The sequence below is a fragment of the Pseudorca crassidens genome, chromosome 11 (assembly GCF_039906515.1).
Source record: "Pseudorca crassidens isolate mPseCra1 chromosome 11, mPseCra1.hap1, whole genome shotgun sequence".
Classification (NCBI taxonomy): domain Eukaryota; kingdom Metazoa; phylum Chordata; class Mammalia; order Artiodactyla; family Delphinidae; genus Pseudorca; species Pseudorca crassidens.
In genome coordinates this window covers 24,270,521-24,284,921 of record NC_090306.1, presented here as the reverse complement: position 1 = coordinate 24,284,921, position 14,401 = coordinate 24,270,521, and the positions used below count along the sequence as shown (strand labels likewise).

Genomic DNA, 14,401 nt, shown 5'->3' with positions numbered 1-14,401 from the left:
ATGTTTAATATGATTTTGCATTTGGGGGCAAAGGGTGAAAACAAAACTTTTTTGTTTTCATTTTTTTAACACACTTGCAACTCTTAACTTCATTATAATCTTAAGTGTCTGGTTAAATATTACGAACTTTCATTGCTCTGTGTGCATGTATTTCATATGTTCTAGTTGATGGGTTTTAATATCAATAGAAAGTTGCACAGGGAGCTATAAAGAGGGAAAATTGTCTGCCTCTTACGGGGGAGTCAGAGAAGACTTTATGGAGAAGATAGTACTTGATCTGAGTCACAGCAGTATTCCAGACAAGAGAACAGCATTTGGATGTCTGAGCCAATTTGGTGTGTTTGGGGATTGGTAAATGGTTTTATACAATGAGAAAGAGAGATTAAACAAGGATGTATAATAAAGAACCTTGTATCCTTTGCTAACAAACAGAATTTTCCTACTAGAATGTAAGTTCCATGAGGGCCAGGATTTTTGTCTACAGTATGCTGTTCATTGATATGTCACCAATGTCTAGAACAGTGCCTGGCAACACCAAACCCTAAATAAATATTTGTTAAATGAATGAAGAAATATAATTTTTTAGGCCAGTACCTAAAAACCTGATTGCTTAGCAGAGTCACCTAGGCAAGCTTTTAAAGTCGGATTCTACAGAGATGGGTCTTAGGAATCTGTATCTTCATGAAACTCATCTGATATTTGGGAATTACTACTGTTGGCTATGGCAAGCCATTGGGGGAGGAGTGTGTTCTTAATTATTTCAGTTGGATGGGTCATTAGTTTGATCTCCTTTGCTGTAGGTGTCTGTGGCATCCCTCCATTTAGTCCCCAGTGGCTTTCCAGGAGAATTGCAGGAGGGGAGGAAGCCTGCCCCCACTGCTGGCCATGGCAGGTGGGTTTGAGGTTTCTAGGCAATCACCAGTGTGGAGGTGCCATCATCAGCTCTAGCTGGATTCTGACTGCAGCCCATTGTGTGCAATCGTGAGTGAGACTGATGATATTTTACTAATGTATTCATGTACCGTACCTAGGACATAAGTAAAATTGTCTAACTTCTAAAATCATCCAGACTAATTCTAAAGCATGAATCTTCCTTTCAGTGTTTCTGCCCCAGGTCCACCTAGCCTCTATTTAAACAACGTCAGTGAGGAAAAAGCAAATCAAATCTTGAAATTGTTCATCCCATTTATGGGGATCTCTGATTATGTTAAGCCCAAGTCTGCTTCTCTGTAGCAGAAACTTATTGATCTAAATTTACTGCAGTTCCAGAAAACAAGAACTCAATTTCTTTCTTTTTTCACATAACAGCCCTCTCCCATTGCCTTAACTTAATCCTTAAGCTAAATGCTCATTGTTCTATTGTTTGTAATTCCAGAGGCCTCACCATGCAATGTACCTTACCCTGGATTGGTTTAGCGCTGTTCCTTTTAAAGTATGGTTCACGACAGTGGAGAGCACAGTAGGATAATCCACACCTTCATCACTGAACTTTCTGTGTTTTTAAATTGTAAACTATGCCATGATATGAAAAACTGTACATAATATACATATGTAATCTAAAGAATAGTTAGTAAATGTATATTTGTGTCCCTTCTACCTAGCGTAAGAAGGACCTTTACACTTTCCTTTCAAAACCCCTTAGTGCCCCTCCCAAAGAGGTAAACACTATGCTAAATTTTGTGTTCATAATTCCTTTGCTTTTTTTTTTTTGTTTTAACATCTATGAATCCCTAAAACCAGTATATCGCCTTGTTTTTCCTGGTTTTGATATTAATATAAAAGAACTATAGTTTATATTCTTCTGTGATTTGCTTTTATCTTTATAACATATATAGATTAAATCATGTGGGTGTGTGTAACTGTAATTAATTCACTTTCAGTCCAGACTAGTTAAGGCAATCACTTGTGGGTTGGTTCTGGACACTGTAAATTTAAATACTCCCAAGGATAAACAACAAGGTCCTACTGTATAGCAGAGAGAACTATATTCAATATCCTATGATAAACCATAATGGAAAAGAATATTTTTTTAAAATGTATCTATATATATATATATAACTGAATATATATATATATAATATATATATATTCAGTTATATATATAACTGATTCAGTTATATATATAACTGAATCACTTTGCTGTACAGCAGAAATTTACACAACATTGTAAATCAACTATACTTCAAAGTAAATAAATAAATAAATACTCTCCAGATGATTCCAATGTACAGCCAAGGTCCAGAACCCTTCCCTGTCCCTGACTCCATCTTGACCCCTCCCCTGCTTGTCCCCGGTGGACCCACCCCCTTCCTCAAACATGCTGTGCTTGTTCCTTTCGCAAGGTCTGTGTAGTTGCTGTTCCCTCTGCCATTCAGGACACCAAGGTGCATTTAGTTGTCCTGTCTCCTTCGCCTCCTCTTGGCTCTGAGTCTCACTGACTTTCCTTGTTTTTGATGACCTGGACAGTATTTAGGAGTACTCATCTGGTATTTTGTAGAATGTACCTCAGTTTGAGTTCGTCTGATGTTTTTCTCATGGTTTTACTGGGATTATGGATTTGGGGGAGGAGGAACACAGAGGCAACATGCTCTTCTTATCACATCATATCAAGGGTACAAGCTGTCAACATGACTTCTCAATGATGACGTTAACCTCCATCACTGGCCCAGGCAGTGTTTACCAGGTGTTTCCACTGTAAAGGTGCATCTTCCCCCCATCCTTACCTACTCTTTGGAAGCAAGTGGCTAAGGGTAGCCCACACTCAAACAGTTGGGCCTTAAGCTCCACCTTCTTGAGCGCATAGCTTCCTACAAAGATTATTTGAAATTCTTCTGTATGCGAGATTTACCTCTTCTCTTCCTTTTATTTATTAAATCATGTATTTATACCGGTGCGGACTTGAAAATATTTATTTTTATAAATACTGTATATTTATTTTGTGGCTCAAATTGTTCCAGCTTTGACTACTGTGAGTTCTTTCAGAGTGGCTTCTTGTCTTTTTGATATTCCCCCATCCTTTGTGACACAACAGGATGCTCCAGGTTCATCTTAGGTATTCCCCTCTCAGTCCTAGAAACAGCCATTTCTCCCGTGAGCCCTGGCTCATTTTATTGGAGAATGGCATGAGAAGTCAAGATCTGGGTGCTGGGCACCCTGCTTGCTACTAGGGGCTATTGTTTCTAGGCCCTCTTAGCTGAAAGAGCTAGAAAATGTAAGTATGCATACTAACTCACTTATATAAACATATTTATCTATCTGTACCTATATTAAAGTAAACATGAGTTCATGCGAATATTTCCAACTCAATCCAGTAACCACATGGTTCATTCTAACACCTTCTGCCCTTGGAGAAGCCATTTTATAAGAATTCTATCAAAGTGCATTTTTATGTACCATGGAAAAGCCTCAGTTATAGCTGACTAATTAGTGAAAATTAATGCATTGGAGAAAACAGCTATTAGTATTGATACCAGAGGCACAGCAGAAGCTTTGGCAGACTCCCTTGTCAAATAGTTTAGTCTGTTCCTGAATTAATGTCATGGACCATGACTCCTTGCAGCAAGATACAGACCACAGCAAACCATTCTTCACAAGGTAGAATAGTCAACTTGATGAGTCAATTGAGATTAATAAACAGAGTCAGCTAAAAATGTTTGTGAACCATTTAAGTTAACCACAAAAAGAACTTGTGTCCAATATCATTAGTGAACCTTCTTGGTTTCTTTGTAAAATTTCATTAAAATAGTAATAATGTTTGTTTTAAAAGGCAGTTAAATAAAGTTATCAGGTAAAATCTAAACTACCTTCTCCATTTCACTAATCCATTCCGCCTCTCTGGAAGTAATCAATATTAAAATGTTTTAATTATCTGATTTTCCATTAATGTTTATGCACATTAAATGTACTTTGTAGTATTTTATAATTTTTTGCACAAAACATTGTGCCTTGTATTTATACTGATATGAAAAATGTCTGTGCACCTCATTTTTTCTTTAACTTTTCATAGTTGCCTAACTTACTTGACCAGAAAAATATCTTTTTGAAGCTTGAACTATATAGATCTTTACCCCAGAAGTGTTTGATATGCTGGTATAACCAAGGTAGTATGTTCCCTTCATGCCTTGCCTTTAGGGAGCTCTTCAGCTGATTCCTTCAAGGACTTGCTTCTCCCTGCCTCAACTTCATCAATCTTATAGACATCCAGGGCTCCATCCTCCATAGAAGGGGGCTTCTGAGTATCCAAATCCACTGAGAAGGCAGCTTTGCCTTGTGGGATGAGCCAGTTGAGGAAGTGTGCAAAATCTGGGAGCTGAGATAGACATCATTTTTGCTGAAGGTCACCAGGTGCCAGGCTGGCTGGCATTGCTGGGTAGTGCTCCAAAGACAGCAACACTGTATCACCTCCCATATACTACTGACTGACAGCAACACTGTATCACCTCCCATATACTACTGTCCCTGGCACTGGTTACCCTTAGTATTAGTTCTCAAACTTCAGCAAACATCAGAATTGCCTGGAGGGTTTCTGACTTAAAGTCTGGTGTGGGGCCGGAGAGTCTGTATTTCTAACAAGTTCCTGGGTAATGTTGTTCTATCCTTAGGAAAAACCTGGTGTGTTCTTATTTTGCTGACTCCACTCTGGTCTTCGTGATCATGTGGGATTTTTAACTTACTTTAGGGCACTAAACTCACTTTGCAATTGTGCATTGGAATCTTTCTGTCTCAAACCTAAATCAGCGGTTTTTTCAATTTCAGCCCCTTTCTGTAACTTAGCAGTTACTCTTTCTTCTCCTGTTGCAGTAAGTGATACATGTCCCATTGTTGCGTTGGGGATGAGGCCATAAGGATACAAGAAATGAAGCTTGATCATGGACAAGTGGGAAGAAAGGCTAGAGAAATTCATAAATTGATACCTTCAGCTATTGTCCCATATTGGAGAAATCTCAAGCTTTGTTGCTTTATAAAGTGTACGTTGTGTTGTCATATACTTTTTACAGTGTTCTCTACCAAATAAAAGGATATTTGATGACTGTGCACAATTTCTTCACTAGAGATTGTGAGCTACATTATCAACTCTACCATGATGTTTATTATTTCTTTGTATTGTGGACACTATTCTCTGTATAAAAAGGTAGAATGAATTTGTCATTAAATTGGTCGCCTGGACACATGCCGGGACACCCCTTGTCTCAGCCAGGGAGGTTCTTTTTCCACTCGGATTCACACAGCCAATCATGAAACCAATGCTGAGACTGGGACAGCAGAAGCTTTGTTCAATGGCAGAAGAATGGAGAAGTGGGAATTTAGTTTGAAATTCAACTTCTTAACCCAATTCTGGTGGAGACACCATATATATAGGAGGGTCGAAGTAAAAGGGAGGGAATTGGAAAGAGTGGGAGGAATATCCATGACTTATCAGAGAACAAGGGTGTGGTTTGGACCTGGAACTGATGCAGCACTCGTTTTCAGTTCTTGTATGGGCTTTTCCAGTGTTGTCATGGCAACCATTAACTGTCATGGCGCTGGTGGGTACGTCATTTAGCTATTGTATTACAATGAGCGTATAATGAGGTCCAAGGTCTAGTGGAAGTCAAATCTTCCGCCATCTTGAGCCTAGTTGGGTCTAACCAGTTCTTGTTTTTCTCTTTGCAGCTTCCTCCTGAGACTTAGATACGAGCAATTGGTTTCCTTTCAAGGCAAGGGCAGGGGTATGATTCTAGGACAACAGCTTGGTAACAGCTTTAAGAAATAAGTTAGTAATGATTTAGAGGGTGACTTTGAGAACAAAGTTGATCCTTCCATTAGAGTGCATGACAGATAAGAACAATGATAATAATAAATGGCTACCATTATGGAGTCTTTACCATCTGTAGAGTACTTGCCAGGCACTTTACCTAAGTTAGTTCCCTTAATAGAGGCACATTGAAACACATGAATGAGTCAGACTCATCATGCAAGAAATTGAAATGAGCATGGTTATGACTAGAGAGAAGATGCCTATGTGTATTAAGAAACATCTCCTTTGAATAAAGTGTATTGAAAAATAATTTCAATAAATTTTATTGAAGAAACAGTTTTGAGAAATGAAAACTTAATCTCTGAGCTGAAGTGACAGTGTACTTCTGGCAATTGAGAGACTCTTTACTTGGATATTTTTTCAACTGAAGATCTTTTTTTAAAATTTATTTATTTATATTTGGCTGCATTGGGTCTTCATTGCTGCACGCAGGCTTTCTCTAGTTGCGGCGAGCAGGGGCTACTTTTCGTTGCAGCACGCGGGCTTCTCATTGTGGTGGCTTCTCTTGTTGTGGAGCACAGGCTCTAGGTACGTGGGCTTCAGCAGTTGTGGCTCGCGGGCTCTAGAGCGCAGGCTCAGTAGTTGTGGAGCACAGGCTTAGTTGCTCCGTGGCATGTGGGATCTTCCTGGACCAGGGCTCAAACCCATGTCCCCTGCATTAGCAGGTGGATTCTTAACCACTGTGCCACCAGGGGAGCCCTGGAGATCTTGATGTGGCAAATTAATGGATGTACATTTAAATTTTTAAACATCTTTTTGAAGTATATCAAATGTGTGCAAATCTTTAGTACAGTTAGAGGAATTTACACAAAGCAAACACCCATGTAACCAGCACCCAGATCAAGAAACAAATAGGGGCCCCCCTCGAGCCTCTCCCAACGATCACCCCTCTAACAGGAATCAGTGCCCTGATCTCTAACACTATATGTGAATTTTACCTATTTTTGAATTGACAAATTCTTTTTTAACCTGAGTTTCATCAATTCTGGTTCCTGTAATATAATGTTTGGATACTTTTAACAGTAAAACATGGACCAGAATCTACCTCATTATGAAGGTAACTTTTTTCATGCATTCCTAATATCACTATGAAATTAAAATAAGCTCTAACTTTTCTTTTTTCCTTCTTAACTTAAAAATAGTCTTTGGTGATATTTGATAAGGGCTCCAAAGACATTTTATGGCCAAAAGAAGGGGGCAAGATACACAATTATGAACTTGTTCTCAGGTAGGTCAGGAGGCAGAGTGTAGCATTGCTGGTTACACAAAGGTGCCAGACAGGGTAGTGGGTGGCCCCTGACTGAACTGAACAGTGCATGTTGGTAGGGCCAGAAGGGGTTAGACCAAATGGTGAAAAATGTGTTTTCATGACAAACTTTTGTTGTTCTTCTCTCTCCAGGAAAAATAATCCACTCTTGTGGACCATTGTTGCTGGAGACCATGACAGAACCTTGAAGGAACCAACTGAGCAGGTGAGAAATGGTTTTAATGGTTATTCTGCCTAAATTTTCACATGCCAGGGAATACACTTAGCTAAAACATGTAGTTATTAATCCCCTAATGCCCTCGTATACTTATCATTTATACTAACATTTAAAGATACCATTTAAGATCACATTTAATCTGAAAATTAGGTGAGGTGAGTCAGGAAGTGCAAATTCAGGTCCATGTACACAAGTCCACCACAGTCTGGTTTTTCCAGGACCACCAGTCCTCAGAAAGCAGTGCATGGACTCCTGTAAATTATTAACAGAGATTGCCCTTTTTAATTTAGTACAAAGTCATCTTCATTACTGATGTGTGGAAATGCAGAGATTTAAGATTATTTTGGACCAGTATACAAGGAAGTTGTTCAACTCATTGACTTTGCCTTGTAATCTCTTGCTTGCTAACAATACAGGTGAGAAGGGCAAAACACATTGTGGTGCACGAAGACTTTGACAGACTGACCTTTGACTCTGACATCGCCCTAATACAGCTGAGCTCTGCTCTGGAGTTCAACTCAGTGGTGAGGCCAGTGTGTCTCCCGCACAGCACCGAGCCTCTGTTTTCCTCTGAGATCTGTGTTGTGACTGGATGGGGAAGTGTTAGTGAAGGTAAACATTTTACTTTTGCATAAACATCACTGCTGGTTGAGAGTTTTGAGAATGTGTCATGGAAATGATATCAAGTAGTATCTGCTTTAGCCCTTCTTCCTTCTGAAACATTGAAACCATGTTTTATGTAGCTGTAAAGCTCATCAAATTAGAGAATGAGCTGTTTTATATTTTTCCATCAGGGTGACTTAATCATAGGTAGGCTAGATCTGTGAAAGGCCAGATAGAAGTATTTTATGCCTTGTAAGCCATGTGGTCTCTTTCACAGCTATTCAAATCTGCCGTTGTAGCACAAAGCAGCCATGGACAATATGTTATAGCATGGATGTGGCTGTATTCCAACAGAACTTGTCCATGAGTCTTAAATTTTATACAATAATCTTGTCACAAAATGTTATTCGTTTTTTGGATTTTCTTTTCAACCATTTAAAAAATGTACAAATCAGAATTAGTTGATAGATTGTAATAAATAGGCTTGGGGATGTAATAACTAGGCTTGTAATAAATAGGCTTCAGTTAGGGCCTGGCATGAAATTGGCCTGTTGGCTGGGGTTTGATGACCCCTGGGCTAGATTCTAGATTTCTTAACGCCATAGTGAAATACTGAAAGATCTGAATGGGTTGATGTTTGTGTCCTGCTTCTTTTCACTGTATAAAGTTATTTTCTTTTATATTTTCCTTCTGTTTATATGTCATTTAAAGTCTGTGAGCTTGCAGATGTAGAAGACAAACTTACGGTTACCAAAGGGGAAAGGGGGCGGGGAGGGATAAATTAAGAGTTTGGGATTAACATATATACATTACTATATATAAAATAGATAAACAACAAGGTCCTACTGTATAGCACAGGGAACTAAATTCAATATCTTGTAATAAACTATAATGGAAAAATTTATATATAAACTATATATAGTTTATATATAAACTATAATGAAAAAGAATATATATATATATATATATATATATATATATATATATATATATATATAACTGAATCACTTTGCTATACACCAGGAACTAACACAACATTGTAAATCAAATATACTTCAATTTAAAGAAAAATAATGAGAAAGTCTGTGAGCTTGAAGGAGGTGAGATATCTTTGACCTCATACAGTATTCATGTTCTCAGCTTACTGTGCTACCTGCAGCCAAATTGCATTTTCCTAAAATCTTCACCAACCACCATATGAGGAGATTTTATCCTCCCATTCTGAAAATGAGATTATGGCCCTGAAGTCTAAGTAATTTGCTAAAATTCCATGGCTAATAAATATCAAAAGTGGGATTTAAAATCAGTGTGGCTCAGCTGATAAACCTTGAATGGCTTATTTGTTACATTTGGAATACAATCTGAACTCCTAGCCCAGCACTGAAGGCTCTGCATTGGACCTCCCCATACTTCTCCAGCCTCAGTTCCTCCTTTGTCCCCTTGTTGGCTGACCTGTGTCTTCTTTCTTTCTCAAGCTCTGTGCTTTGTTTCCTTGGCCCCGGAGCACTCCTATTCCAGTCTTCTCACAGCCCCTCCTCATTACTCCATCCTCAACTCAAATCTTCTCAGACCCCTTTCTTGCAGCAGGACTGTCCTTCCTTCACTCTCTGCACTACCTGGTTTTATCATCTCCTTCCACATAAACGGACTTAACATATTTTACAGAATCATTTTCTACATCCCACCCCTTAGAGCGGGAGCCTCTTGAAGGCAGATCTCTGCCTAATTTACTGCTCTCTCTGCAGGACTCAGCATCTACCTAGCATAGAGGAAACAGTAAATTTTTATTGACTCACTGGGCTCAAAGCCCTTGAATAAATGTGCCTGTTCTTTAACATCTTCAACCTTCACCAACTCCATGACCACCAGACGACGGAGGTGGTTACAGTTTTATAAAAGGTGAATTCAGTCTTTTAGTCTCAGAGAGAAAACAAGTTCTCAGTTTTGAGACATGGTAATAAGCAACATTGTTAGGGATGGTCCCTGAAAAGAGGATTTTAAATACATTAAATTATCTATGTATTAGATTACTACATTAAAAAAATAATAAGGGCTTCCCTGGTGGCGCAGTGGTTGAGAGTCTGCCTGCCGATGCAGGGGACGGGGGTTTGTGCACCAGTCCGGGAAGATCCCACATGCCGTGGAGCGGCTGGGCCCGTGAGCCATGGCCACTGAGCCTACGCATCGGAGCCTGTGCTCCGCAACGGGAGAGGCCACAGCAGTGAGAGGCCCGCGTACCACAAAAAAACCCAAAAACAAACAAACAAAAAACACTAAAAAAAAATAAGATTTAGAGTCGGACCTAGGCTAGTTCTGTCCCATAGGTGCTGTGTGATTAAATCTTCAGAGCTCTGGCTTTTTCATGTGTGAGATTAGTGTGACAGCCCACCTCACAATGTTGTTGTATTAATAGCTTAGAGTAAAAAGCTTTATAAATATATTAAGGAACTATTTACATAAATGTAAATATAAATAAAATATAAGATACTATTTACATAAATGTAAATTAATTTTTATTAATTTTTTTCAAAAAGCTATAGGGCTATCAAATACTGAACTTACCTTTTTTTAATTAGTCATAAATCTAAAGTGATAGAATAAGTCACGCAGAACACGTGTTAACATAGACCTGCCTGAGGGCCAGGCGGGAGAAGAAATTCTTTAGTGTTCATCATCAGTGTCATCTTAAATTAGAGCTGAGATTAGGCCTCAGTGATAATAAAGGAACAAGAGAAATATGGTTTTGTTTTATATGAGTGCTACCGAGTCCAAGCTCACTCTGCTCGCCACACGACAGTCCAACGAATCAGAGACGAGGCAAGGAATACTTTATTCGAAAAGCCCGCAGACCAAGAAGACAGCAGACTAGTGTCTCTGAAAAGCCATCTTATGGGGTTTGGCCAGTTTCTTTTATAGCACAGAGAGGGGGAGGAGATGAGGAAGTAAAGTAAAATGGCCATAAGTTTTGCAAATATCACCTGGAATGGCCAGCCTCCGGGAGGGGATGTGTTAATTTCTTCTTTCTTGTAGCCATCCACAGGTGGGCAGAGTCCAGATGCTCCCCCTAACAAAGGCACTTTGTTTTAACATTCAGGCAGAGGGGCAGGGTTCCCCGAGGCAGGCCATTATGTACAGACAGTATCCTTTCAGTGAACAAAAGCTGCGGAAAGCAAAGGTTAAAGTAAAAGAAACAGATCCAACATGTAGTCTGATTTGGCTCTTCCCTGTTACCATTGGAAATCATATAAATATATTATTGTTATGTAGTTATAATATGTTTACGTAAAATATTTTACAGTTGACCTTTGAACAATGCGGGGGTTAATTCAAGTGTCATTTATAGTCAGCCCTACATACCACAAACCGTGTAGTACTGCAGTATTTACTATTGAAAAATATCTGAGTATAAGTGGACTGGTGCACTTCAAACCTGTGTTGTTCAAGGGTCAACTGTACCTGTAAAAATATATGAACATATATATTTATAATATAAATTATCTGTGACACCAATTCATATCTTACTGAATTTCTCTTTCTGAATTCTTAATAGCTATATTTGAAACACTGAAATTTAAATCAGAATTAAGCTAGAAAAAAAGTGTTTCTGATCTTGTTTCTCCTGCCAATGGATTTTCTTCACCAAGATGTCACATCTGGAAATAAAGATGTCCTGCACAAAACACTGTGTTTGGATTCAGAATTCTGCATCAGCTTAGGCAAAACCGAATGATGGCAGCTGTGTCGGTGTAGAGCAAGTCTGAACTTAAATATATTTCTTTAACACCACTTGTTGCTTACTTCATTATCAAGCTCTGTTTCTGAATCTATTTCTTAGATGGTGGCCTAGCGAGTCGCTTACAGCAGATTCAAGTGCTCGTGGTAGAAAGAGAGGTCTGCGAACGCACTTACTATTCTGCCCATCCAGGAGGGATTACAGAGAAGATGATCTGTGCTGGCTTTGCAGCATCTGGAGGGAAAGATGTGGGTCAGGTGAGAGCATTCTAATTTTGCAGAGGAAGATAGGAAGTTGTCATCTGTTGGAGAGTCTCCTTAGACAGGAAGAATCTACTCTCAAAGCCACAGACAAGCATCTTGGCCTGTGCCTGCAGCATCACACCACACCCCTACTCGAAAGCCAGTAGGACAACAGGAGGAGTGAATTACTTAGTCCAAACTTGCTGAGATGGCAGAGAGGAGACAGAAGCAGCCATCAGTCAGAGGGGAAGTGGGTACACAGAGGAGCCCATAAGAAAGTAGGAGAGGGCAACACCACTGAACTGGTCTGCAGGTGGGAAGATGTGTTCAGGTATACTTAAAGCTTTGGTAAAAGGGGAACGAGCAAATGAGGATTATAAATTAGTGTATCCTACTTATGCCTTAAGAGTTTTATTGTTTCAAATTATTACTAAACTCCTGGGTACTCACACTTAATTTTCAACCACAGAATAAAATAAAATAATCATGAAGAAAATGAGAACCTTTGAAAAAATGGTTTTCATATGCAGCGGAAAACAAATCACAAAGCAGTAGTTTAATTTTAGTGATATCCTAGAGGCACGAACCTGTGCAGATGTATTCACACGTCAGTTGGACAAGCATGCTATTGGCAAGTTCAGAATCAACTAGGAAAAAGACAGGATGTGGGCAAAAGGATTACAAAACACCAGCTTTAATATCCACAAAGCCGACTGAGGAATATGCCTTAGGTATGCAACCAAAAAGTGTTTCCAACACTAAGCAGCCCACCTTGAACACCTAGTCTGGACTTGAGGCAGCCTGCCTAAGGGAAAGTTGGGGTCTGTAGAGCAGACACACTTCTCCAGATTGTTGTATCATTTCATATTGGTCTAGAGTAGAGAGGGAAGAAAGAATGAATCTTGAGTTGCAGCTTTTTGATAGTCCTCCCCTGCCTCCCCACAAACGCTCCCCCCACCCCCCTGGCCACGAAGAAACAGAAACCAGTGGATACCACCTCTATGGGGAGAAAACTGGGCTTTAATCTGGATAGAAGTCTTTGCATTGGCAAAAATGAGGAGAGAAGGAAGGAGGTCCCCTCTTAACACTGAATATAAATTGAGTGTAGTTAAATCCTTTCCTTGTGTCAAGCACTACCCAAATTCTGTTTTATGTTGCATATTGTAATTTGCATTCTTCAGAAGCAGACTCTGAGAGGAGGATTCAAGGGCAACAGTCTGCTTAGAAAGTACAAATATCACTGGTAGAAATGTGAGGAGGTGGTACAGGGAAGGGAAGGCAGTCCATCTATTGATGTGCTATTAATGTGCTATGAAGCCAACTACCACAGGGAGGGACTGAGCTGAATCCTGCAGTGAAACTCTGGCAGTGATGCAAAACACACGCAGTATATTTATCCCCTCCCCTTGGAGGGGTGAGGGAGCTTCCCCAGAGTCACGGTTAGAAGGCTGCAGGGGAGCATTTCCCACAGTCTGAGCCGCCTTATGGCTGTGGTGGACAGGGCAAGGGCCCTCAGGCACACAGCCGGCATGGACTGGAAGGTCCGAGGAATATGGGAAGGGCACTCACACCATCTGCTAGAGGACATTACTGTTATATTATAAAAATCCAATAGAAAAGTACTCTGAATTAATGTGTTCATTCTCCCCCTTTTGAGGGATGGTTTTTCTTTCTTTTTCACATCAAGAAAATTACAAATGGCTCTGCTGTCTCTGTCTTGTTTAACAGCATGTAACATTAAGGGAAGAGCTTAATCTATCAAGAGAGCAAATAGGTCCATGTCAGAGGTGACCCAAATACCATAATCTCGGTTGGTACCTATATTTATTTCAGCTACATCCAGCTGTCACTTTCGCTGCAGTGTGACCAAATTTACAGCCACTACAAAGAAAGGAAAATAGGAGAGATTCTGACTAGATGTGGCTAGCTTTCTTTTATAAAGAATACTGAATTACTAAAAGGGTGACTTCAGAAACTTGCTTTGATGAAACGGACTCTAATATTTCTATCAGGTAATTGGTTTTTACCCCAAAAAAGGGTTTTTACCCTCCTGTGCATACTCAGGGGTAATGGACCTGCTAATGTAATTTCTCATCCAGGAAGGTGAACATCAGAATGTTGGAATGCAGAGACATGGGAGTTTCAGATACACAGTGTAGAATCCCGTGGTTCTTTGCTCACAACAAATTTTAGATTTTTTTTTTAACCTCAAGTTCTTTGACCTACCATTGATCTTTGTCTTCACAGAGTGACACATGTTCTGTTCTTGCTGACTTTTCCAGTCTAGTTCTTATTTCTCTCCTCTTGCTTACTATTTTTCAGCCACATTGATTGCCTTCTGACCTCAAACTTGCCACATCCTTGTCTAAGTTGGGGCCTTAGCCCAGATATTAATTCTGCATTAAAACGCTATTCCTCCAGGTTTTTGAAAATCCACCTCCTTATTTTTCATGTACGAGCTCAAATGTTATTGAAACTACAAATATATACATGCACGTGTAAGCATACACACAGCTACCATTGTTCTCAACTTTTCACTCTG

General features: G+C 39.6%; 1 protein-coding gene across 1 annotated transcript in view; it reads left to right on the top strand.

Moving 5' to 3' along the window:
* OVCH1 (ovochymase 1) overlaps positions 1–14,401 on the top strand; it is a 67,119-nt gene that overhangs the window by 14,730 nt on the left and 37,988 nt on the right. The window contains exons 11-14 of the mRNA XM_067698609.1: positions 801–981; positions 7,197–7,269; positions 7,698–7,893; positions 11,720–11,874. Coding sequence (XP_067554710.1) covers positions 801–981; positions 7,197–7,269; positions 7,698–7,893; positions 11,720–11,874 — 605 coding nt within the window. The remainder of the gene's footprint in view (positions 1–800; positions 982–7,196; positions 7,270–7,697; positions 7,894–11,719; positions 11,875–14,401) is intronic.